At 43.3% G+C, this 27926-nt stretch overlaps 1 protein-coding gene across 5 annotated transcripts; it reads right to left on the bottom strand.

The window, feature by feature from the left end:
- Window positions 1-5257: 5257 nt before the first annotated feature.
- On the bottom strand, window positions 5258-26732 carry LOC112246366 (protein FAM3C). 5 transcript variants are annotated; one of them, XM_042297870.1, is made up of 10 exons: window positions 26618-26732; window positions 20267-20323; window positions 15197-15301; window positions 11936-11959; window positions 11377-11500; window positions 10421-10479; window positions 9466-9516; window positions 9266-9350; window positions 8644-8770; window positions 5258-7491 (listed from the first exon to the last, which is right to left on the bottom strand). In XM_042297870.1, the coding sequence occupies exons 2-10, from the start codon at window positions 20277-20279 to the stop codon at window positions 7402-7404; spliced, it is 678 nt and encodes a 225-aa protein (XP_042153804.1). In that variant the 5' UTR covers window positions 20280-20323; window positions 26618-26732; the 3' UTR covers window positions 5258-7401. The 5 variants fall into 5 exon arrangements, with proteins under 5 accessions (XP_042153804.1, XP_042153805.1, XP_042153802.1 ...); XM_042297871.1 differs by lacking the exon at window positions 26618-26732 and adding an exon at window positions 22780-22922; XM_042297868.1 differs by lacking the exon at window positions 26618-26732 and adding an exon at window positions 20641-20806.
- Between the last annotated feature and the right edge of the window lie 1194 nt (window positions 26733-27926).

Here is a 27926-nt window from a genome sequence, read left to right as displayed (position 1 = left end):
GTTACTTGTTTATTTTGCAACCTACAGCACACAATGTTTTACAAAAGTAGGTTTTAAAGGACAATAGAATTGAATTTGCTTCCATTTTTCTTTTTTCGCCTAGGAAAATCTGGTATCGTAGTGTCCCGATACTGGTACCATGCTAAGTGAATCCACTGCTGTTTAAGACATGCAAATACGGTTGAAGTCAGAAGTTTACATACACCTTAGCCAAATACATTTAAACGCAGTTTTTCACAATTCATGACATTTAATCCTAGTAAAATTTCCCTGTCTTGGGTCAGTTAGGATCACCACTTTATTTTAAGAACATGAAATGTCAGAATAATAGAGAGAATGATTTATTTCAGCTTTTATTTCTTTCATCACATTCCCAGTGTGTCAGAAGTGTACATACAATCAATTAGTATTTGGTAGCATTGACTTTAAATTGTTTAACTTGGGTAAAACGTTTCTGGTAGCCTTCCACAAGCTTCCCACAATAAGTTTTTTTTTTTTGGCCCATTCCTCCTGACAGAGCTGGTGTAACGGAGTCAGGTTTGTAGGCCTCCTTGCTCGCACATGCTTTTGCAAACCGTAGTCTGGCTTTATTATGCCGGTTTTGGAGCAGTGGCTTCTTCCTTGCTGAGCGGCCTTTCAGGTTATGTTGATATAGGACTCGTTTTACTGTGGATAAAGATACTTTTGTACCTGTTTCCTCCAGCATCTTCACAAGGTCCCTTGCTGTTGTTCTGGGATTGATTTGCACTTTTCGCACCAAAGTACATTCATCTCTAGCAGACAGAGTGCATCTCCTTCCTGAGTGGTATGACAGCTGCGTGGTCCCATGGTGTTTATACTTACGTACTATTGTTTGTACAGATGAATGTGGTACCGCATTGGGAACTTGCTCCCAAGGATGAACCAGACTTGTGGAGGTCTACAATTATTTTTCTGAAGTCTTGGCTGATTTCTTTTGATTTTCCCATGATGTCAGGCAAAGAGGCACTGAGTTTGAAGGTAGGCCTTGAAATACATCCACAGGTACACCTCCAATTGACTCAAAGTATGTCAATTAGCCTATCAGAAGCTTCTAAAGCCATGACATTCTTTTCTGGAATTTTCCAAGCTGTTTAAAGGCACAGTCAACTTAGTGTATGTAAACTTCTGACCCACTGGAATTGTGATAAAGTGAAATATAAGTGAAATGATCTGTCTGTAAACAATTGTTGTAAAAATTACTTGTGTCATGCACAATGTAACCGACTTGCTAAAACTATAGTTTGTTAACAAGAAATTTGTGTAGTGGTTGAAAAACGAGTTTTAATGACTCCAACCTAAGTGTGAGTAAACTTCCGACTTCAACTGTACATTTCTCACGTGTTTACAATAGGTAATATACAACATACTGGTGGCAAATGGCATCATACACTTAAATAGGACGCACACTCAGGGGCACTCATAGGCCTAGTCATACAGAAATAAACGTATCCCGTCACCATAAAACTAGACATGTGCCCCCTACAACAGATGATGCCTGCTAGCAACCTCAACAGCAGAGCCTCAAGGAAAGTAGTTTACAGGCGGACCGTTAATAGGTCAATGGCGCCCCCTGTCTTTACAATACTGCCTGAACGAGTTGTACGAGTTGAGACAAATCAAATCTAGTCTGAACTGTGCGATGTAGTAGGGAGTTGTAGTTTCCAACATGTCAATATTCTAAATAGTTTAGCGCATAAAACGTGGTAATTAACTACAATGACTATATTCCATTGTCTGGTCTGGGTTTCTTTTATGCCTGCTACGGAAGAAGCAGAAGAATGCGCGATTGGGGATATATAGAGCAGCTATTGCTTCGCGAGGTATCTCTACCTGAAAATACATGATCTAAGTGGTTTATAGTTGGTATTCAGCAGTCATAAAAGTCTGCCTTATTTACTTTGAATAACTACAAAATAGTGATTGTCAGACAGCGTATGCAGCAGTTCTATAGAGATGAGATGACTTGGAATGAAATAAGTCATCAAATAAAACAAATGTAATATACACAACTGAAATATGTGATTAAAGTAATGTGAATAATTATGGTTAGTAAGTTATGGGCAGTCAAAACTCACTACCATCATGGGAGTTTTATACATTTTTTTTGATTCTGTGTCACAGCATTCAACCCAAATAATCGAAACCCGTGATTTCAATAATTGAACCGAAACCGAATCGACCTCAGAAAGCACTAATCGCTCAGCACTACGTGAGTCACAGGCCCGCAACGTGTCAAAATGTCCAAGAGAAGCCAAGTATTTGCTCCTTGCTTTTCAAGTGGGAGCAACAAACTGGAAAAATGTCGACCTTGAACAACCATAGCTTGAACAATATCATTAGCTAAGTTTTGTTACACAGTGGTTGTGGTTTGTTGTGCATGTAAAAATGAGCATGCCTATTTGCAACAACACTTTATTATGATTGACCAGTGACAAACATTGGGAGAAAAACATAATATGGAGCCAGAAGGCTGCCAAAAGGTTGAACGTACATATCGTTAGAATCATAAGAAAACCCATGTGTAAATTGTTAGGATAGTAAGAAAAGCCATGCAGTAACTGTTAAATTAGATCTGTAAACATTACAACTATGAAAATCAATTCTTACATTTACGTCACCCTTTACTCGCTTACAGATCTTTTTTATATGTGCAAACTTGTCAGGGATGTGGCATCCACAAAGGACATGAACTGAACGTAGCTAGTCAATCAAGCAACTCTAGCCCAGACTTTGGAGTTGCTTTGCAATTTCATGGTTTAATTTCCTAAATAAAAGTTTAGAGCTTGTTGTAGAACGGCATTCGATAACGACGTTATACCAGTAGATGGCAAATTACTTAGAATAACCACCTGAGCTGCAAAATAGAAAGTTTAAAAAAGTTATTCCCCAATCTAAATATGCCATGGCCATATAATCGCATAATTTATTTATAGCCGTGGTAACGCAGGAATTCCCAAACTGGAATGCCTTCAGGGTTTTTTTTAATTTAATTTTTCTCAAATTTTACCCCCTATTTCGTGGTATCCACGGTAGGTACTATCTGTCTCATCGCTACAACTCCTGTACGAGCTCGGGAGAGACGAATGTCGAAAGCCATGCGTCCTCCGAAACACAACCCAACCAAGCTGCACTGCTTCTTAACACAGCGCGCATCCAACCCGGAAGCCAGCCGCACCAATGTGTCAGAGGAAACACTGTGCACCTGGCGACCTGGTTAGCGTGCACTGCGCCCGGCCCGCCACAGGAGTCGTTAGTGCGGGATGAGACAAGGATATCCCTACCGGCCAAACCCTCCCTAACCCGGACGATGCTAGGCCAATTGTGCGTCGCCCCACGGACCTCCCGGTCGCGGGCCGGCTGCGACAGAGCCTGGGTGCGAACCCAGAGTCTCTGGTGGCACAGCTAGCATCGCAGTGCTAGCCTTAGACCACTGCGCCACCGAGAGGCTCTTGGGTACACTGCAGCATCCACCGAGAGGCTCTTGGGTACACTGCAGCATCCACGAGAGGCTCTTGGGTACACTGCAGCATCCACCGAGAGGCTCTTGGGTACACTGCAGCATCCACCGAGAGGCTCCTGGGTACACTGCAGCATCCACCGTGAGGCTCTTGGGTACACTGCAGCATCCACCTAGAGGCTCTTGCTGCCAAGGGAATGCCTTAGAGGTTGAAAGACGTATTGGACACTACAGTGAAAATGGTTAACTTTGTTAAAGCAAGGCCCTTGGCTTAATTCCACCCTGTATGTAGGCTTGTTATAGCCATCTGTGCTGCACAACCCTATCACGCAGAGGCTATATCCATAACAATAAATGAGACAGAGCAAAATATTAAGTATTGACTATAACCTGTCCTGAGTGAAATAGTCTTGAGCATTTGGGACCCCTAGGCTATCTATAGCCTATTCTTATTGCCAGATCTGTTTTCCCTATCCGCCACTGTATGTGCTTCTACTATTTTGGTTAACATTTATTTAGAGGCTATATGCTTACAAGTTGAAGGCCTATTTTTATTTGGCTAATAGACAAATAGGCTTACATTAGGGTATTATGACTCTACGGCTGCATGGCTCCAGAAGGGCATCTTCTGAGTCTGAGCGGTGCTTTCATCTTACCAGTGATTCTTCTGCTTTGTACATTATTTTCACTGTCAAATTTGTTTTAATTATTTACTAGTTACAATGTTTTTGCTTGTCAACATGACACTTGAAAACACAATGTTTTTTACGGAGGTTGGGTGCAAGGTCAGTAACATCACGTGCATGACCTGCAAGTGCTCTGATTAGAGTATTGTTGGCGTGGAATCCACACAGGTGTGTAGATGTGATGTGCATTGTGTACACGTATGCATTCAAAATACATACCAACAATAGCCACAGTCAGTCATATATTTAAGCAATAAGCCCCGAAAGTATGTGGTATATGGCCAATATCAGCTAAGGGCTGTTCTTCCACACGACACAACAGAGTGCCTGGATACAGCCCTTAGCAGTGGTATATTGGCCATATACCACCAACTCATGAGGTGCCTTATTCATGTTATAAACTGGTTACCAATATAATTAGAGCAGTAAAAATAAATGTTTTGTCAACCCGTGGTAGACAGTCTGATGTCATCCAATCAGCATTCAGGGCTCAAAACACCCAGTTTATAATTCTTAAAACCAGGTGGTAAATTATTGCTGACCTTTTTTGCAAAGAGAATAGGGTATTTGGTTATTATATAATAGAATCCCAGCACAACCTTGTGGAATGTTCTTAGTTTAGAAACATTAGGCGATGTAGAACAGACAGTGTCACAGTAACAAAACAAAGAGCTATATCTATTCATGCCATTTGAGTATGATGCAACCTCTCGAAGACAAGACAAGCCAGATTGATGCAGATGACTGTACTGAACAAAAATATAAAACGCAACATGTATCAGTTTCAAAGATTTTACGGAGTTAAAGTTCATAAGGAATTCAGTCAATTGAAATAAATTCATTAGGCCCTATGGGGATCTCACATGACTGGGCAGGGGCCCTGTGGAGCCAGGCACAGCTCAATCAAAATGAGTTTCTCCTCCCAAAAAGGGCTTTATTACAGACAGAAATATGCCTCGGCACCCCCTCATACGACCTCACACCTCCCTAAAATCAAGTCAACTTCATCTGCCAACATGATTTAAGATGTTAAAGGCATTGTGAGAGAAATACTTTCCAAATTCAGGACTTCTGTTTAAATAAATGTCACATGTACAATGAAGACAGGTTGAGCTTTATTAATCATACTCATGAATGGTAAGTTGTTTGAAATGTTTCACGACACAGATGTAAGACATTGCAACAAAATGAGTCACAATCAGAATTGTTCCCCATTTAACTCCCTTGCAACAACATGAATGAATGATTAACGAATCAGTAGTTTAGTAGAGATGCAGAAATAATGAATATTACATAGACAAGGCACATTGGTGGGATGAATTCCATTAAGAGCAGGAAGGACACACTTGTTTTTGGAATGGCATCGATGGAGTATCGATTTGGGCTTTTCACTTCACTCAAGGTCCTCAAATGAAACCAAGAAACAGAACACAGCTCTTTTTTAAAAGGCAATGTAGAGGATGTCATTCATTGTGCTAAAATATCTTGCCAATGTCGAGACAAAAGGAGAAATCCTTCATTACAATGACTCCATAGACAAGTGGATGGGGGAACAGGTTTCAGAATAGCCTCCACAATCACATTGTGTTGGGTTACACGTACTGCTCTAAAAGCAAACAGAAACAGGATTGTATTCCTGCCATTTGACCAAAAACAGACAGTTATCCTTTGAACCAACTAGGGGACCGAGCTGAGATGTTTTACATTACACTCTGAAACGTGTGCTACTTTCAGCACCAGGTGTTACCGTAGTTAAAGCACATGACATAACTGCATATGCAATAATCTCCCAATGGATTCAACTTCACACACAGAACAGGAATGAATCCACTGAATCAATCCATGGGTCCCCGAGTGGTGCAGCGGTCTAAGGCACTGAATCTCAGTGCTTGAGGAGTCACTAAATACCGTCTGGAATGGAACCAGGGTATCACAACTGGTCCTGATTGGTATTCCCATGGGGCGGCGCACGATTGGCCCAGCGTCGTCCGGGTTTGGCCGGTGTAGGCCTTCATTGTAAATAAGTCTGTTAAGCACAAATTCTTGCTTCTTTAAATAAAACGTCAAATGTATTATTTGTTATATATGTAGCTTACTCCATTCCAAGTGTAACAAAATGACAGCTGGGTTGAATTGTAGCTAATATGACCACAGCTAATGAACAGTGGTAGTGGTACTGAGACCGCTCACTGAAGAAGATCCAGGGGGGACATGATGCAATGTTGCAAAAGCCAACAGTAACTTAGCTAAAAGCTGTGAGCTTCAACCTAGGCCTTTCTTACATTATATGATAAGAACAAAAAAGTCAGTCGCAATGAGGTAATCAAAGCTTTAGGAGAGCCAAGTGGAAGAGATGTGATGCAGAGTTAGTAGTCTTTAAAGTAAACCAGAGATACTGGGGAAAGTAAGATCTAGCCACAAAATCAAAACCTAGCCATCTTTGTACTGTATCAATCTATTTCTTGAAAGTTTTTTCCAAGGCTGTCAAGGTGCCAATAAAATCCCAAGTGATTTATCAAATCAGCTAAATATTTCCCTAAAATATTGTTGTTATTAACATATTAACAATAAAGATTGTTACTGAAACACTTACGTACATGACCCCCATCCAAAACCAACGATCCTCATTCTATCCAAGGAAGATGCACACAAGACACAATCCCCACTAACGTGATTTAGCTCTATGCTTCCTCATTCATTCCACTCCCAACCCACACAAAAACTAACATAAAAAAAAGACCAATCACTAAAGATAAAAAGCTATAATATAAATTCACTCTTAAGTAACAAGGATCTTAAGCCATATAGCTTTCCAAGATGTTATATTACAATATCGATGTTCAAAAGTGTGATACTTTTTTTGTAGTTCTATTTACAAATTTCACAGTGATCTTGGTACATTCTGCTGAATAACCAATAACAGGAATTTCTGCCATACCATTCCTCTTTCTATATATAGACAATACCTTGACACAAACAAACAAGGATGCTTCCTGACGTCAAACACCGATTGCTGCAAACATTGACAGCTGCAACGCAGAGGGGCAGTCTCTAAAATACCAAGGCTGCGTTGGTGTTAGCATTGGGTGGAGGGAGGTTCAACCATTGTTAGAGCCATCATAGGAAAGTGTGCAAGTACACTATTTTAAGAGACGAATGGGAGACGCAACCAAAGGCGTGAAGGGGTCGGCTATGAAGGGAACCGGAGATGGCCGATCGAGGGTTCAAGTGAAAAGATCACTCCTGTCTTTGGGGTATGCAGCCTTCCATCTCCAGCACCTCGGGCCAGCCCTCGTACTTGTTGGTGTCGGCGTTGTTCTTTATGTGCTGTAGAGACAGAGACAGAGGTTTTGGATTAGACCCAATGTCAGCATCCCAAATTGCAGCCTATTCCCTATATAAAATGCAAGTGTTTTGTGCACTACAAGGGAATAGGACACCATTTGGGAAGCACATTGCATGGCCCCTCTTGTCTGATAAGGCTGTGTGTGTACTGGGCACAGCAATCACAAACAATGTCCCAAGAACACATAAGGGAGGATGGAAAGTCAATATTGAAGGAGTGCCTGTTCACTCTGGGACATGTTCAAGGGTCAGATGGAAATGTAAAAAGACAGTATTCTCAAAATGGTCTTCTCTGGTGAAACTCAGATAACGAAATCAATAGTTCAGAACTGTAAAGAACAAAAACTAAATCATGGAGCGGCTGTGTTTTACATATCTTATAAAGCAATTTTTAGTTTACAAACAAACGTCACGTTCGAGTGCATTCTCACGTCAAAGTGCCCTGCTGCAAGAGAGTTATACGCTGATGTCGGGACCTTGACAAACTGACCATGAACACCAGACTGAAGGCTATAGCTATGCTCAACAAGTAGATTATTGTTCTGGCTTCATCTAGCTCCATTTGAGATATTTCACCTTGCCTCGCTAGGTAATCAATCCTCTGATGACATCTGCGACGTTGTAGACCAGGGGTGTTCAACTCTTAACCTACAAGGTCCGGAGTTGGTTCTGGTTCTGTTCTACCTGATAATTAATTGCACACACACACTGTGTGCCAGTCTAAATCAGTCCCTGATTAGAGGGGAACAATGAACAAAATGCAGTGGGATTGGCTTGGAGGTCCAGAGTTGAGTCTGAGGGTTGTTGATGAGGACATCCAGGTGCAGTTTTACAAGTTATTGTATCGACTCCAATATAAAACATGCCCATTTCTGAAGCAGAACAGCACGCACAAGTCTTTATGACAGGGCTGGGAAATGAATCTGTATCATGATAAATGGTGTGTTCTAGGTACTATATTTCTATAGACAAAGTTCTCTCAGTTGTGCTTCACTGAAGCCATGATATTTCAACGGGGAGCGGTGAAAAAGTCCCGTTGTGAACAGACCAAAAAGAAAAAATGTGAACAAACCAGGTTAAGGAGGATAAAGATTTAAAAAGTGGGTGGGGTGGGGGGTGGGGGGTTGAAGTTACCTGCTCAAAGGGACTCTTGGTCTTGATCCCTTTGCCTCCCACAAAGATCCAGTTGTCCCTGAAACCTAATGTGCTGATGCTAGAACTTCCAAGTTCACCAATCATCTTCTTGGACTCGTCGTTCAGCCTGTGGACCACAAAGCAGGGTCGTATTCATTTGTTCACACCGTAGCAAAATGTTTCAACACAAAAATAAAAAGTTTCTTATTGGCCAAGTTCAAGTAGTCCCTCACCATTTCTGTCCGTTTTCTAGTGAATACATGGCTAGAATGTCATTGAGAGTCTGTAGACTAGACACTTAAATATCTCTACCTACCACTCTTTCCTTTACTTGAACCTTTGCTCTTAGTCACCATTGTTATACATCAGTAATTGGTGACTCCTTTAATATCAGCAGTTAGGGAGAAATTCATTTACATTTCCCCGCAGTCAGTTAACGGGTTTATTTATGTGATAGTCGTTTGTTAATTCTACAAGGGTTCAATTCAGTCCCTGGAGGAACGAAACAGATTGATCAAGACACTTAACTGAAGTATTTGCCTAAGCTTAAAATTATAATCTAAGAGTTCACGGAGAAGTTAAATGCTGAATGTGCATCTTTTCTTCAGTTCGGAACACCTACTTGGAGGCCGAGTCGTCAAACGTGGCCATCATCACTACTGTTCCTTCTTCAATAGTCTTCAGGAATGTGATGAGCGTGTTGACATCTGCACACACAACAAAAACACAGGTACAAGACTGGTTTGCCTGGTCCGCCTGCCTAGTCAAGAGGCACTCCATGACACGGAAACACAGGAAATCTAACTGAAACTAAGGCCTCACCTCCCGCCCACATGTCAAAGTAGTCTGTCTTGATGAGGTCCCCTGTCTTTCCTGTGGAGAACAAACAACTTGTTTAAGACAAGCTAATGTACACTCACAAGCTAAGTGAATTATAGTACATTCAATGACAATGGAAAGTACTGTTTACACTGAGTGTACAAAACATTAAGAACACCTCTTTCTGTGACAGACTGACCAGGTGAATCCAGGTGAAAGCTATGATCCCTTATTGATGTCACCTGTTAAATCCACTTCAATCAGTGTAGACAGGTCAAATAAGGATTTCTAAGCCTTGAGACATGGATTGTGTATGTTTGCCATTTAGAATGTGAATTGGCAAGAGAAAAATATTTAAATGCCTTTGAATGGGGTATGAGAGTAAATGCCAGGCGCAGCGATTTGTGTCAAGAACTGCAACCCTGCTGGGTTTGTCACACCAAGTTTCCGGTGTGTATCAAGAATGGTCCATTACCCAAATGACATCAAGCCAACTTGACAACTGTGGGACACATTGGAGTCAACATCCCTGTGGAACGCTTTTGACACTTTGTAGAGTCCTTGCCCCGTCAAATTGAGGCTGTTCTGAGGGCAAAAGGGGGTGCAACTCAATATTAGGAAGGTGTTCTTAATGTTTTGTACACTCAGTGTATATGAACAGCGGTATGGACGAGTTAGTATTGAAGTAGTTAACCAAGGCAGGGATGGGCAACTACAGTCCAGGGCCATGTTGTATGCAGGCTTTTGTTCCAGCCCAGCACTAACAGCCATCTAGGCACTCTACACATCCTCAAAGGACTCGAGCTGCCAATCGCTGAACAAAGTAAATGTTTCACACACCAGATGTCATTTTCAATTGTCATATTACTCACAGATGTGGTCATGTAAAACAACCGATTTGACTACAAGGAGAAGTACTGTTTGTCTATGGCATGTAGCAGTGACAAGGCTAGTTTACCATTAACCAGGGCGATGTTAATTCCTCTGCCCACGTTGTTCTTGACTCCACTCATCAATCTGAAAGGACAAATTAAGTATTGTGACAGTGAGCCTGCATGTATTTTATTGGGTACTTTGTGGTTAGGTTAGTCCCATCCTTGTCTTTGTTCCCTGCACTGAGACTTGTCACACCCTGGTCGTATAGCGTCGACACAAAAATAAAAGACTTATTCTGAACCAGACTTGATTCCCTTGAAGCACTGCCTGAGGAATTGGATTTCAATAGCACGGATGCAGAATGCCACAAGAGTCAGTCAACAGTTTATTAAATAGAGAGTTAACAGTCAACAGGTTGCTTCAGGCATGTTTAAATTGAATCTCTACCTCAGTTACAAGATAGTTCATACCGGTCTACCTGAGTCTGTCTAGGAATCTATAAAATAAGAATAGAAATGCATCCTGTAGAACAGACATGGATAATTGTGTTGTAGAATATCCTATTGTGTCAGCCTTGCACTCTAGATTTCTACCTGGCAATAGATGTTTACCTTTTAGTCATTTAGCAGACGCTCTTATCCACAGCTACTTAGTTGCACATTCATCTTAAGATAGCTAGGTGAGACACCACATAACAGTCATAGTAAGTGCTGTAAATTCTTTCAAAATAAAAAGTAGTTATCAGTAAAGTCAGTGCTAGAAGGAAAAGTCAAGCGCAAGGTTCTTTTTTGCGCGGGGGGGGGAGATAAAACATGTCTTATTTAAAACACTTGTTTCTAATTAGGCCCCTGCGTATCGGTTAAGAGGGGGGTGGGTCGTTGGTTGTACTGTTATTATAGGTTAAGAGGGGGTGGGTCGTTGGTTGTACTGTTAATATAGGTTAAGAGGGGGTGGGTCTTTAGTTGTACTGTTATTATAGGTTGAGAGGGGTGTGGGTCTTTGGTTGTACTGTTATTATAGGTCTATCATGTCTCTTACATGTTGTCCTCCAGGCAGATTTTGGGACCGACAACACTGGCTGCTCCGCTGGCCATCTTAAAGGAGAAGTGTCCCTCGGGACATGGCTTGGAGAGGCCACACTTGTAGCGTTCCTGTCTGGTAGCTGTGAATGGAATTCCAAACAGAGTATACAATACCAACACACTTTAGCATCCCCCCCCCCATCAAACACACACAATATCAGCGAACACGTACATATTTAGGCCCTGTAAACACAGTCTACTATTACACACACATCTCTCACGCACAATATAACTCACACACCTACAGAACAAACCAGACTATTTACATAGAACTCAACAGCTAAAGAACCAAAACATTCACAATAAAGGCCAGGTGGTAAGTACACAATACACACAGATGAACTACTTAGCTCCTAACACTTAAGCATTCAAGGTGTATCCATGGTTTGTTAAGAGAAGATCAGTTCTGATTTTCATATACCACAGGGAGGAAAGAAAAAAAGAAATGTAACTTGATTGATTGCGGGAATCAGGTTAAAGTGATGTAACAGGAGCAGTTATTGAAGTATACTTACGGCCTTCCTCTACAGGCATAGACCCTGTTGTGGAGGGACAGAAACAGACAAGTTTGACTCGAGTTCCAGATGTCTTTATGACATTAGCCCGTGAGCTCCTTATTTAAGAAAGTTAAAACATTGAGCTTTGCACTAAATCTGGCTGTAGCCTGGCTAAAAACATAGTAAGCTGGCCAGGCCTTTTAGCATCACACATCTCCATGTGAAATCAGATGTATCTTTTTTAAAAACATGCCCTAGCAAATACTCTTCTACTTGCAGGTGCAACCTAAAACATTATCCCAGTTTGATATCCTGCTTGTGTACTCATTCAGATATCAGATAAAAGCACATGGCTAGCTAGTTGGCTAAAGCAGGTTCTACCACTTCACAATAGCCTTGAATCACAGGTTTTTACTAATAAACTAAATATTTTCAGGGGGTGGATTCTTGTTGTTTGGTTTAGCGTTTGAACAGCCGCAGAGATTATATTTGGTTACAAATACAAAATAGGCTACTTTGATGAATACCCTGTAGATCAGAACAAGGAACCGAGCGGCAACACTGCCCCCACGGCTACGGAAGGGAATGATACCGAGCGACAACACTGCCCCGATGGCTACAGAAGGGAATGATACCGAGCAACAACACTGGCCCCACGGCTACGGAAGGGAATGATACCGAGCGACAACACTGGCCCCACGGCTACGGAAGGGAATAATACCGAGCGACAACACTGGCCCCACGGCTACGGAAGGGAATAATACCGAGCGACAACACTGGCCCCACGGCTACGGAAGGGAATGATACCGAGCGACAACACTGGCCCCAAGGCTACGGAAGGGAATGATACCGAGCGACAACACTACGGAAGGGAATGATACCGAGCGACAACACTGGCCCCACGGCTACGGAAGGGAATGATACCGAGCGACAACACTGGCCCCAAGGCTACGGAAGGGAATGATACCGAGCGACAACACTGGCCCCGGAAGGGAATGATACGGAGCGACAACACTGGCCCCAATACGGAAGGGAATAATACCGAGCGACAACACTGGCCCCACGGCTACGGAAGGGAATAATACCGAGCGACAACACTGGCCCCACGGCTACGGAAGGGAATAATACCGAGCGACAACACTGGCCCCACGGCTACGGAAGGGAATAATACCGAGCGACAACACTGGCCCCACGGCTACGGAAGGGAATAATACCGAGCGACAAACACTGGAATAATACCGAGCGACAACACTGGCCCCAGGCTACGGAAGGGAATAATACCGAGCGACAACACTGGCCCCACGGCTACGGAAGGGAATAATACCGAGCGACAACACTGGCCCCACGGCTACGGAAGGGAATAATACCGAGCGACAACACTGGCCCCACGGCTACGGAAGGGAATGATACCGAGCGACAACACTGGCCCCACGGCTACGGAAGGGAATAATACCGAGCGACAACACACTGGCCCCACGGCTACGGAAGGGAATAATACCGAGCGACACACACTGGCCCCACGGCGACAACACTGGCCCCACGGAAGGGAATAATACCGAGCGACAACACTGGCCCCACGGCTACGGAAGGGAATAATACCGAGCGACAACACTGGCCCCACGGCTACGGAAGGGAATAATACCGAGCGACAACACTGGCCCCACGGCTACGGAAGGGAATAATACCGAGCGACAACACTGGCCCCACGGCTACGGAAGGGAATAATACCGAGCGACAACACTGGCCCCACGGCTACGGAAGGGAATAATACCGAGCGACAACACTGGCCCCACGGCTACGGAAGGGAATAATACCGAGCGACAACACTGGCCCCACGGCTACGGAAGGGAATAATACCGAGCGACAACACTGGCCCCACGGCTACGGAAGGGAATAATACCGAGCGACAACACTGGCCCCACGGCTACGGAAGGGAATAATACCGAGCGACAACACTGGCCCCACGGCTACGGAAGGGAATAATACCGAGCGACAACACTGGCCCCACGGCTACGGAAGGGAATAATACCGAGCGACAACACTGGCCCCACGGAAGGGAATAAATACCGAGCGACAACACTGGCCCCACGGCTACGGAAGGGAATAATACCGAGCGACAACACTGGCCCCACGGCTACGGAAGGGAATAATACCGAGCGACAACACTGGCCGGCCACGGAAGGGCGAGCGACAACACTGGCCCCACGGCTACGGAAGGGAATAATACCGAGCGACAACACTGGCCCACACGGCTACGGAAGGGAATAATACCGAGCGACAACACTGGCCCCACGGCTACGGAAGGGAATAATACCGAGCGACAACACTGGCCCCACGGCTACGGAAGGGAATAATACCGAGCGACAACACTGGCCCCACGGCTACGGAAGGGAATAATACCGAAGCGACAACACTGGCCCCACGGACAACACTGGCCCCACGGAAGGGAATAATACCGAGCGACAACACTGGCCCCACGGCTACGGAAGGGAATAATACCGAGCGACAACACTGGCCCCACGGCTACGGAAGGGAATGATACCGAGCGACAACACTGGCCCCACGGCTACGGAAGGGAATAATACCGAGCGACAACACTGGCCCCACGGCTACGGAAGGGAATGCCCCCACGGCTACGGAAGGGAATAATACCGAGCGACAACACTGGCCCCACGGCTACGGAAGGGAATAATACCGAGCGACAACACTGGCCCCCCCACAACACTGCCCCCACGGCTACGGAAGGGAATGATACCGAGCGACAACACTGCCCCCACGGCTACGGAAGGGAATAATACCGAGCGACAACACTGCCCCCACGGCTACGGAAGGGAATAATACCGAGCGACAACACTGCCCCCACGGCTACGGAAGGGAATAATACCGAGCGACAACACTGGCCCCACGGCTACGGAAGGGAATGATACCGAGCGTCTCAATTTCCTGTAGCACAAAAGTACGGCCGAATGCCAGAGAATATTACAAGGAGTCACCCCTTTTGTAACGAAAAACAACATGCGCTACACACCTTCCGTCTTCGTAGTGTGTGAATTTAGTTTCAGCCAGAGACTAAAGGGTGTCGCATGCAGACACGACAAAGGTTTTTCTGAAGGCCTAAATTTATAATCCCTGAGGAAGATTATTAATACCATCTATTGAGAGATGTATTCAAAACCAATAGCCTTTGAAACTAAGTGATTCCTCCTTGGAATTCCATGCAAGATCAGGCAATAGATTGATACAGTTACAACACTGGAAAACACCTGTAACCAAACTCACCAAACACATTCCCCAGATTGAAGTCCATGTTAATTTCCAGCAGCTGGAAGGCAAGGAAAACTGCCAGGAAAAAGACAGAAACCAATGCAGCCAACTTCAAGATGCCTGAAGGAAAGAAGATACATAGACCAAAGAAAGAGAATGAAGAGATCAATAGACAGCGGGAGAGAGGAGAGAGAGGAAATGGAACTCTATTTCAACACCATGTCTAATGTGTGTGTGTCATAAGGTCTCTGATGCTAACATAGAAATTAATTTGCTTGGTGACCTGAACATTGACTGGTTATCTAGTTGTCTTCTCCAGAGGAAGTTTCTTACTGTGACTAAAGCCTGTAACATGACCCAGGTTATCACTCAACCAACTAGAGTGTAAACCAATAGTGTTGGATCTGTGACATCCACTAGTATTGATCAGATCTTCACCACTGCTGCAGAGCTTGGCTCCAAAGCAATATCAGTTCCCATTGGCTAGTGACCATAACAATGTGGCAATAACAAGAAAAGCCAGAAGTACCAAAGGCAGGGTCTAAAGCCATTTATAACAGATCTTACAAAATGTTCTCAGGACTCTTGTTTAAGATGAAAAACATTTGTTGGCCTGATGTGTATGAGGAGAAACCAGATGCAGCACTTGGAGTATTTGTAAAATTATTCTTGCAAATTGTTGACAAGCATGTACCTGTTAAGAAACTGAGAACTGTTCGAGCCCCCTGGGTCGATGAACTGAAAAATGGTATGGTCCAAAGAAAAAGGACAAACAATTCAGGCTGCTCAGCTGATTGGTTGACATACTGTCAATTGAGACTTTTTTATTTGTTATAATAATAAGAATATTACTAACAACAAGATAATTTACATTTAAAAAATCTATGGTAAAATACTTTGGATCACCTTAAGTTATATTATGGACAGAAAACCCAATTAAATCTACATCGTTCATTGATGTTGATGGGCCATTTTAGCAAAACCTTTTGATATAGCAAAATCATTTCAATGACAATTTCACCGGTAAAGAGGACAAACATTAGTTAGTTAAAACATTGAACCACCATATGTGCATTGAAGATCTAATAATGAAAGAGTAGGAACGCCGTTTTGAATTTGGTCAAGTTAGTGTGGAATAGGTGGAAAAACAGTTACCATCCATCAATGATAAGCCACCAAATATAGACAACCTAGATGGGAAACTACTGAGAATGGTAAGACTGTATTGCCACCCCAAGTTACCATGTCTTTAACCAGGATTGTGTCCACAGGTGTGGAAGAAAGCTAAAGTAATTCCACTACCTAAAAATAGTAAAGCACCATTTGCTGCCTCTAACATCCACCCAGTCAGTGTGCTGCCTGTTTTCAGTAAACTGATGGAGAACTGCGTTTGAACAAATGCAATGCTATTTTATAATGACTTTCAGCATGCATATAGGGAAAGGCACTCAACTTGTACTGCACTGACTCATGACTGGCTAAAATAAATTGATTAGATGATAGTTGGAGCTGTATTGTTAGGTTTCAGTGAAGCCTTGTGTTATTGATCATTTCTTATTGAAAAAAAAACCTCACTTGGAATGGCTTTACGTCCCCTGCCATCACACGGTTGGAGAGTTAATTACCCAACAGAACCCAGAGTGTTCTTCAATGGAAGCTTCTCTAACATCAGATATGTGCAGTAGTATCCCTCAGGACAGTTTCCTTGGGCCGTTACTCTTCTCTATTTTTACAAATGATTTGCCACTTGTCTTACAAGAAGTTAGAATTACTACGCATGCTGATTGCACACATCACCATCTACAGCCAATGAGCTCAGTAGTAACCGAAAGGTTGCAAGTTCGAATCCCCGAGCTGACAAGGTACAAATCTGTCGTTCTGCCCCTGAACAGGCAGTTAACCCACTGTTCCTAGGCCGTCATTGAAAATAAGAATTTGTTCTTAACTGACTTGCCTAGTTAAATAAAAGGTAAAAAAATAAATAAAAAGAGTCTCTTAGCAAGGACTTACAGTCAGTGTCAGAATGGGAAATTACAATAATCTGGTGTTAAATTCATCTGAAACCAAAAAGCATTATATTTGGTTCAAAGCTCTTAAGACCTAAACTGGAGATGGTTGTGAACATTTGTAGAGAAATCCTGCACGGAGCCTTCACCGTGGGCTGCCCCTTTAAGAGCACAGCAGCAGTCAGGAGGGAGATAATAACAATGGCTCTTCCGGCTCTGTATGGAGGCTCTCGGTCGGCGTGGCAGTTTTGACAGTGTGTTTAACTCCTGGCAGAAGTCCTGTTTATTTTCAGCGTGATTAGTTTGTTGTTGAAGTTGATCGCCGGTGTTAACGCTCTAGGTCATGTTTGGAGTATTTGGGGCCCGCTCCTGTCATTGATCGAATGGATTAGTAGCAACAGTGTTGCGAAGCTTTGACAAACAAACCATCAGGTGTATCAGACTGACAGACAGTGCAACTGCAAGCCTGAAGTCAACAGCTAAACCCCCACCCCCCTCTCTCACTAATTTTCCCTCTATCGTTCCAGGAAACTTATTGTTCCCCACTGCGCTCCCTTTGATGTTCAGTGTCGCTGGACTATTATTGCCCTGACGGATGTATTTGGGTTGACATTTTAGTTAATTTATTATTTCACCTTTATTTAACCAGGTAAGCTAGTTGAGAACAAGTTCTCATTTACAACTGTGACCTGGCGAAGATAAAGCAAAGCAGTGACGACACAAACAACAACACAGTTACACATGGAATAAACAAGCGTACAGTCAATAACACAATAGAAAAAAAGAAAGTCTATATACAGTGTGTGCAAATGACGTGAGGAGGTAGGCAATAAATAGGCCATAGTAGCGAAGTAATTACAATTTAGTAGATTAACACTGGAGTGATAAATGAGCAGATGATGATGTGCAAGTAGAAATACTGGTGTGCAAAAGAGCAGAAAAGTAAATAAAAACAATATGGGGATGAGGTAGGTAGATTAGGTGGACTATTTACAATTGGGCTATGTACAGCTACAGTGATCGGTTAGCTGATGTATAAAGTTAGTGAGGGAAATATAAGTCTCCAGCTTCAGCGATTTTTGCAATTCGTTCCAGTCACTGGCAGCAGAGAACTGGAAGGAAAGGCGGCGTTGGCTTTGGGGATGACCAGTGAGATATACCTGCTGGAGCGCGTGCTACGGGTGGGTGTTGTTATCGTGACCAGTGAGCTGAGATAAGGCGGAGCTTTACCTAGCATAGACTTATAGATGACCTGGAGCCAGTGGATCTGGCGACAAATATGTAGCGAGGGCCAGCCGACTAGAGCATACAGGTCACAGTGGTGGGTGGTATAAGGTGATTTGGTAACAAAACGGATGGCACTGTGATAGACTGCATCCGGTTTGCTGAGTAGAGTATTGGAAGCTATTTCGTAGATGACACCACCGAAGTCGAGGATCGGTAGGATAGTCAGTTTTACTAGGGTAAGTTTGGCGGCGTGAGTGAAGGAGGCTTTGTTTGCGAAATAGAAAGACGATTCTAGATTTTATTTTGGATTGGAGATGTTTAATATGAGTCTGGAAGGAGAGTTTACAGTCTAGCCAGACACCTAGGTATTTGTAGTTGTCCACATATTCTAGGTCAGAACCGTCCAGGGTAGTGATGCTAGTCGGGCGGGCGGGTGCGGACAGTGAACGGTTGAAAAGCATGCATTTGGTTTTACTAGCGTTTAAGAGCAGTTGGAGGCCACGGAAGGAGTGTTGTATGGCATTGAAGCTCATTTGGAGGTTAGTTAACACAGTGTCCAAAGAAGGGCCAGATGTATACAGAATGTTGAGGTCAAAGTGAGGTTGTGTAAGAGTTTATTGTTTATTATTGCTTGAACTCTATTGATTTTGTGGGGGACTATTAACATTTAGCAGAGAATATTTTTGGACATTTCAAAGCCTTTGTCCCCCCCTCACTCCTCCACTGGGACATAATACAGAACATTGCAAGTTCTCTAAGGTTTATGACTGGGTTCTTTGTCATCAATTGTTTGTATGAAGTGGCCTTTGAATTGCTCTGCCATTATTCTAGTACAAGGTATTATTGGTGGGGTTACTAGTGCTGCTCTCTCCTATTCTTCTTTTCAGAAGGGTTAATACCTGCCTGGCGCCAGAACAAAATCTTTATCCCTCTCTAACAATACCGCTACACATTGAAGAAGCTCAACTCCTAGGAGTAACATTGGATGGTCAGTTGTCATTGCCAAGTCACATACAAAGTTTTTGTGAAGATGGTGAGCGGTACAGTATGTATGTTGTGGTGTGTTCTGCGTTTTTGACACAAAGCTCAACTGTACCAGGCTTTGATCTTGTCCCATAATATGGTCAGGTGCAGCAAAAAAAGACCTAGCAAAGCTGCAGCTGGCTGAAAACAAAAGCCTTGCCTTTAACTGCACACACACACAACATGATAGTCTTTCATGGTTGAGGAGAAACGGACTACTTCTAGTCTAAGAAAAATGTTTTTTTTTTTTTAAATGCCTAACCATTTGCATACACTTCAAAACATACATACCCCAGACACACCACTATGGCTTTCTTCACGGTACCCAAACCAAAAACACATTTAATGTGTCGCTCAGTTATGTATAGAAACATGAAATCGTGGAATGCTCTGCAACCAGAGGTTACTTAAGTTCACATTTAGAAACATATTGTATCACAGCACCTCTCCTCTTTCTGAAGGGCTGATTTAACTGTATTGTACATAAGAATGTATATATGAAGTGTGTAAATAGTATTTGCTGTCTATTGGAGTCTTTCTTCCACACACACCTCTTATTTCTATATTAAAGTCATATCTTATGTTGTTCTGTATTTTGTAATGCATGTTGTGTGGACCCCAGGAAGAGTAGCAGCTACATGAGCAGTAGCTAATGGCGTCCCTAATAAACTAAACAAGTAGGCTATAGGCATAGCTATGTTGTCCAGTGATTAAGAATATGATTTGTAGACAGAATAGCCAAGATAAACAATTGTCACACACTGACCCAAGTAAATGTGATAAAAGTTATGCTGTCAGAAATACAGGTACCTATTATAGCAAAACCTACCTCCAGCTCTCATGTTGGTCCCAAGAATCTGCAGTGAGTACAACACAATGTATGCCCCTGTTGAAAGACAAAGCAACATGTCAATATTCTCCAGTGTGGTGACATACAGAGGGAGAGACAGTGGTTCGACAGTAAGGTTGACTAGCTAGTTAACTTTGGCTGGTTGCGTATGATCATGTCACAATACTACTTGGACATTAGCCTTTCCTCCTGGGTTTAAAACATGACTCACTTTGGCATCTAACTGAGAACAAGGAAGAGCGGTAGTTCATAATGGGATGGTTAAATAAATATTGCCAGAAATACATACGAAGCTAGAGGGGTATCCTACGAAGAGGCAAATTTGGTCAACCAGTCATACGAATGAGTCTCACCTTTCAGCCAGGTAAATGTCCTCAGAACGAAACATGCTCCAGGGAAGGCTAAACTCCCTGCTAACTCCACTAACACCTGAATGAAATGATTGAGCCACGAGTTGAGGACCAATGAAATTAGATTTACTTCCTCTTGGAAAGATTGCATCATCTTCCCGTTCATTTGAGGAAGACGACTGAAATGATTTGATTAAATGACTTAATCAAAATAAATATTGATAGGAGTGGGGGGGGAAAGGAGTGCTTGTGCATTAATCAGCACACCAAAGACGGCATTAACGATAACAAAATAAAGACAACAATTCTAAAAGCCTATTTAACACCACAGCCTGCTGAATGTGCAAGATAATTTTTCTTTCATTTTGATGGAAAATGTTACACTGTGAAGCTAACTGAAACTAAGGATCCTGGGACTGAACACCTCCTTCTGCAACTGGATCCTGGACTTCCTGACAGGCTGCCCCTCAAGTGGTGAGGGTAGGCAACAACACATCTGCCACGCTGACCGTCAATACTGGGGCCCATTAGGGGTGTGTGCTTAGTGACCTCCTGTACTCCCTGTTCAACCACGACGCCAACGCCATCATTAAGTTTGCTGATGACATGATGGTGGTATGCCTGGTCACCCACGACGATGAGAAAGCATTCAGAGAGGTCAGAGACCAGGCAAATGAGAAAAGTGGGAAACTGAAGTGTTTAATATACAGCGTGATTCATTTATGTCCGTGCCTGTGAAATATAAAGCTGGGCTTTCGAGACTGAGAGCTAATTGTTTGAGCAATTTTAAGAGGCTTGTTTTGACAATGTCAATGGGTAGAGCATTAGGACATTCATTAGCATCTTTGAGAGGACTTGATACCTGGCATTGGTGAAAATATGTAACCATTGTCTAAAGTGTCATAATGTTGGGTCCAACACAGCAAAAGTAATAAACAATAAGCAATGTTGAGGGACTGATGGAAGCTGATTAACACACTATGCAGGCGTGTTTAAGGTCAGGAGAGCAGACAATGTTGAGGGACTGATGGAAGCTGATTAACACACTATGCAGGCGTGTTTAAGGTCAGGAGAGCAGACAATGTTGAGGGACTGATGGAAGCTGATTAACACACTATGCAGGCGTGTTTAAGGTCAGGAGAGCAGACAATGTTGAGGGACTGATGGAAGCTGATTAACACACTATGCAGGCGTGTTTAAGGTCAGGAGAGCAGACAATGTTGAGGGACTGATGGAAGCTGATTAACACACTATGCAGGCGTGTTTAAGGTCAGGAGAGCAGACAATGTTGAGGGACTGATGGAAGCTGATTAACACACTATGCAGGCGTGTTTAAGGTCAGGAGAGCAGACAATGTTGAGGGACTGATGGAAGCTGATTAACACACTGTGCAGGCGTGTTTAAGGTCAGGAGAGCAGACAATGTTGAGGGACTGATGGAAGCTGATTAACACACTGTGCAGGCGTGTTTAAGGTCAGGAGAGCAGACAATGTTTTTTATTTTTTATTATTCGTTATTTTACCAGGTAAATTGACTGAGAACACATTCTCATTTACAGCAACGACCTGGGGAATAGTTATAGGGGAGATGAGCCAATTGTAAACTGGGGATTATTAGGTGACCGTGACGGTTTGAGGGCCAGATTGGGAATTTAGCCAGGATACCAGGGTTAACACCTCTACTCTTACAATAATTGCCATGGGAACTTTAATGACTTCAGAGTCAGGACACCCGTTTAACGTCCCATCCGAACGACGGCACCCTACACAGGGTAGTGTCCCCAATCACTGCCCTGGGGCATTGGGATATTTTTTTAGACCAGAGGAAATAGTGTCTCCTACGGGCCCTCCAACACCACTTCCCGTAGCATCTGGTCTCCCATCCAGGAACAACCCTGCTTAGCTTTAGAAGCAAGCCAGCAGTGGTATGCAGGGTGGTATGCTGCTGGCTTAAATGTGAGAAAGCCCATTAATGGGCTCTGAGGTACCGTGTGAATTCCATCTTCTTTTTGACTCTGTGCTAATAGCAGCATGCGTGGTCGGGTTATATACAACCTGTCATGTATTCATCTATACTGAGGCTTTTGCATTGGGAGGGGAATGAGAGGTAATGACAGTAAGATGAAGCAGAGATAAGACCTACCTAAGTGATTACTGTCACGATCACCCTCTGCTCCCACCTGTCTTGTCTTGACATCGCCTCTCAAAGCCTTAGTGTCTGTGATTGCTGTGCATTGGGAATCTGATGCTTGGATCAAGGTTGTATTCCGTGGATTAGCATCAGTCAGCCTGTTTCATTTCCAGTCACACATCACAGGGCTTTGGGCTGGAGATTACTGCAAGGGAATGTTGTCACCCACTTGTCTGGCATGTGGCACATTTTGTTCCTCCCTTATCTGACACAGTTGAAGTTGTCTCTCTACAAGTGTTAGACAGATTCTACTGCAGGTGAATGACCACAGAGAACCTTCATGCATTAATGATTCTTGAACTGCAATTCCCACAACCCACTGTGAGGAAGCTACACAGGTTGCAAGTGTGTGTCCTGGATTGTACCTGGCAGTAAGAAAATGAGTCAAGTCAAGCTACAGAACAAAAGGTGCAGTACAGAGACAACTTGAACCTGTTGGAAAAACTGCCAAGTAATGTGAACAGGGTAGTATGGTTATAGATGTTCCCTTTAACTATAGCACATTTTCCATAGACCTATTCCTATGTGTTATTCATCTATTCTATCTGACCTGTGGACAACTTCTCAATCAAATGTCAGCAAGAGAAAGACGCTGATCATGGATTACAGGAAACGGAGGGCCAAGCACATCACCATTCATATCGACAGGGCTGTAGTGGAGCAGGTTGAGAGCTTCAAGTTCCTCTGTGTCCACTCCACTAAGGATCTATCATGGTCCACACACCAACACAGTGGTGAAGAGGGGACCCTTCAGGAGGCTGAAAAGATTTGGCATGGGTCCTCAGATCCTCAAAAAGTCATACAGCTGCACCGTTGAGAGCATCTTGACTGGTTGCATCACCGCCTGGTATGGCAACTGCTTGGCATCCGACCGCAAGGCCCTACAGAGGGTAGTGCGGACGGCCCAGTACTCCACTGGGGCAGACCTCCCTGCCATCCAGGACCTCTATACCAGGCGGTGTCAGAGGAAGGCCCTAAACATTTTCAAAGACTCCAGCCAGTCATAGACTGTTCTCTCTGCTACTGTACGGCAAGCAGTACCGATGCACCAAGGCTGGAACCAACAGGACCTGAACAGTTTATAACCCCAATTCCTCCTTTGGGCGCCTCTCCTTCCAGTTCTCTGCTGCCAATGACTGGAACAAACTACAAAAATCTCTGAAACTGGAAACACTTATCTCCCTCACTAGCTTTAAGCACCAGCTATAACCCCAAGCCACTGCTAAGTAGTTAGCCAAATAGCTACAATCTGCATTTACCCTTTTTGCACTGACTGACTCATCACATACGCTGCTGCTATTGTTTATTATCCATCCTGTTTTCGAGTCATATGTACATATCTACCTCAGTTATTGTTACTAATTGTGTATTTAGTATTACTTTTCTGTTATTTCTCATTTATTTCTCTCTGCATTGTTGGGAAGGACCGTAAGTAAGCATTTCACTGTTAGTCTCTCAGGGCACATGTCAAAATCATTCCATTAAGGTCACTAATTAGTAAAGAACTCCCCTCAACTGGTTTTCTAGGCCTTAATTGAAAGGAAAAACCCACAGACACATTCAGGGCAGCTGAATGAAAGCATCCTAGTTTGTACAATTAGTTAGCCAGCAGATCCGAGTAGATTGATCAGCCATGCTCAAGGTCCTAAACGATATCTTAACCGCTATCGATAAGAAACAATACAATACTGGCTTTTGACTCTGTCAATCACCACATCCTCATCGGCAGACTCAATAGCCTTGGTTTCTCAAATGATTGCCTCGCCTGGTTCACCAACTATTTCTCTGATAGAGTTCAGTGTGTCAAATCGGAGGGCCTCTTGTCCGGGCCTCTGGCAGTCTCTATGGGGGTGCCACAGGGTTCAATTCTTGGGCCGACTCTTCTCTGTATACATAAATGAAGTCGCTCTTGTGGCTGGTGAGTCTCTGATCCACCTCTACACAGATGACACCATTCTGTATCCTTCTGGTCCTTCTTTGGACACTGTGTTAACAACCCTCCAGACAAGCTTCAATGCCATACAACGCTCCTTCCGTGGCCTCCAACTGCTCTTAAATACAAGTAAAACTAAATGCATGCTTTTCAACCGATCGCTGCCTGCACCTGCCCGCCCGTCCAGCATCACTACTCTGGACGGCTCTGACTTAGAATATGTGGACAACTACAAATACCTAGGTGTCTGGTTAGACTGTAAACTCTCCTTCCAGACTCACATCAAACATCTCCAATCCAAAATAATATCTAGAATTGGCTTCCTATTTCACAACAAAGCATCCTTCACTCATGCTGCCAAACATACCCTGGTAAAACTGACCATCCTACCGACTTCAGCGATGTCATTTACAAAATAGCCTCCAATACCCTACCCAATAAATTGGATGCAGTCTATCACAGTGCCATCCGTTTTGTCACCAAAGCCCCATATACTACCCACCACTGCGACCTGTACGCTCTCGTTGGCTGGCCCTCGCTTCATACTCGTCGCCAAACCCACTGGCTCCATGTCATCTACAAGACCCTGCTAGGTAAAGTCCCCCCTTATCTCAGCTCACTGGTCACCATAGCAGCACACGCTCCAGCATGTATATCTCTCTGGTCACCCCCAAAACCAATTCCTCCTTTGGGTACCTCTCCTTCCAGTTCTCTGCTGCCAATGACTGGAACAAACTACAAAAATCTCTGAAACTGGAAACACTTATCTCCCTCACTAGCTTTAAGCACCAGCTGTCAGAGCAGCTCACAGATTACTGCACATAGCCCATCTATAATTTAGCCCAAACAACTACCTCTTCCCCTACTGTATTTATTTATTTTGCTCCTTTGCACCCCATTATTTCAATTTCTACTTTGCACATTCTTCCACTGCATATCTACCATTCCAGTGTTTTACTTGCCATATTGTATTTACTTTGCCACCATGGCCTTTTGCCTTTACCTCCCTTATCTCACCTCATTTGCTCACATTGTATATAGACTTATTTTTCTATTGTACTATTGACTGTATGTTTGTTTTACTCCATGTATAACTCTGTTGTTGTATGTGTCGAACTGCTTTGCTTTTATCTTGGCCAGGTCGCAATTGTAAATGAGAACTTGTTCTCAACTTGCCTACCTGGTTAAATAAAGGTTAAATATATTTATATATTTTTTTTAAAAGATTGCTCAGCTGCACTAGGGTTGGAGCCGGCGCGAGATATGGTTCAGAAAACATAGCTGAAAACAGGGATGGGAAATGCCTTGTAGTCCAAATTGTCATACCAAGAAGATTGAATGACTGCTATGTTGTTCTCATGCGAGTTAGCAGGACAGCAGCCATTTTGGAACAAATCGGATTGAGGGTGCTAGCTACACTTTCCAAACCTTCTCACACTGGCTCCAGTCTTAATCTACACCGGAAGTTATACATTTCAGCCTTAATCTACATAGGAAGCCTGTCCGACCTTGGTACAGTTTAAACAATCGGGTCAGATCTGCTGGCTACACAATTAGTTGTGTGTTAATAGTGTTTGGCTAACAGTAGTCAGCTAACTGTGCAAACTAGACACATACATTTTTCAGAATAAATGATCGTCCCCAAATAAGTAACGTTAAGGTATGGATAGATTTAGCCATAACTAGTTACAGAGATTCCCAAATTAGTTCGATTCCGTTAACAGTAGCTAGCTAGCCAACCCTAGTCAAAATAGTTAGATAAACCTGATTGCCCCAACAGCAAATCGATTTAATTGTCAAGAGCTAAAAATATTTTTTTTAAACAGCGAACGTTAGCAAGATAGCTGGCAACTTTACCTGAGAAACGCCACGGTTACAAGCCTTGGCTATACGATGACAGACTCTTCTTCTCTGTTTCAGAAAATCGCTATTTACTCTTGTGGTACTTCAATAATCTCCTAAACATAAAGGACGACCATACATTATTCTTCACCGCCACCTACTGTACTGGAGTGTGAGGCCATTCTATTCATCTTTAAATCATAGCGGTCAAACAAACGTTCAAGGTGCATACTGCTACGTACTGTCCTGAAGTTTGCGATGAATCACGGTCTACCTAGAAAATAAAAAATAAAAAACAAATCAATACCTGCCAAAACCCATCCCATGCCCCCGAATCAATTCAACGATATCTATAACCTGCTGAAACAATCCACCATTAGAATTATTCAGCATGTCAACATTGAAATAAGAAAATGCTATCTGTACTGTTCCAGGCAAAACCTTCTCCAACCTCAGCACCACTGATAAACTTTCACTTCTTTGACCCTCTTTCCTACTGAGCAAACTTTTGGCCTCAATCACTCTGCCTCCCTTCACATTTCCTTTAATATCAACCATGGACGTAGATATTGGGGCCCCAGTGATGACTCCCCTTAACCTAGCATAAGCCCCAGGGATATGGCTTTTAAGCTTCATCCCAATAAGCTTTTCCATTTGCAGAATCTTGCCTTTCTGAGCCTGGCTACCACAAAATATTAGCAATTTCCCTTTCCAATGAACCAGGATAGTTTGACTTCACCGATCTCTTTCTCCAAGTCATTGGTTAGTCAGATAGGGTGTAAATGAGGCCCTGTGGTCTCATCAAACACCATCACCACTTTCCACTCTGACACATTATGACTCTTGCTTCCAACCTTGGCCATCTTTATGCTTTCTTTCCTGAATTGTATGTTTTGTGTTAAATTGTCTTTTGTTAAATGTATATACCAACATTATAAAACATCCTTGTTTACCATTATCTAGTCCAATTGTGGCATAATTCCACTATTTTCATAGTGGAATCAGTTTCAATGGGGGACTTTTATTTTGAAGGCAAACAGCCAATTTCACTTTTGTTGCTAGTGCTGTTGTTCATGACACACACACTCGAAGTCACATCAGCTCTAAAGGTGGGGCAAAGCATAGACACAAGACTGTGGCAAAGACCCTTCGGGAGAGGATATGCTGCACAGCACCCTCGTGTGGGGAGAGTAGTTGAATGAAAAGTGCCTCCTTCCTCCGGCAATCATTGATCATTATTACAAGATTGGACAAGTAAATGCAAGGGCACCATCACATGGCTTTTACCTTTCCAATGATTTCTAATCAACAAGGAAGGAATGAT

Source organism: Oncorhynchus tshawytscha, linkage group LG15 (genome assembly GCF_018296145.1).
Source record: "Oncorhynchus tshawytscha isolate Ot180627B linkage group LG15, Otsh_v2.0, whole genome shotgun sequence".
Taxonomy (NCBI): Eukaryota; Metazoa; Chordata; class Actinopteri; order Salmoniformes; family Salmonidae; genus Oncorhynchus; species Oncorhynchus tshawytscha.
The sequence above is the reverse complement of the archived record's forward strand: the minus strand, read 5'-3'. Positions and strand labels throughout refer to the sequence as shown.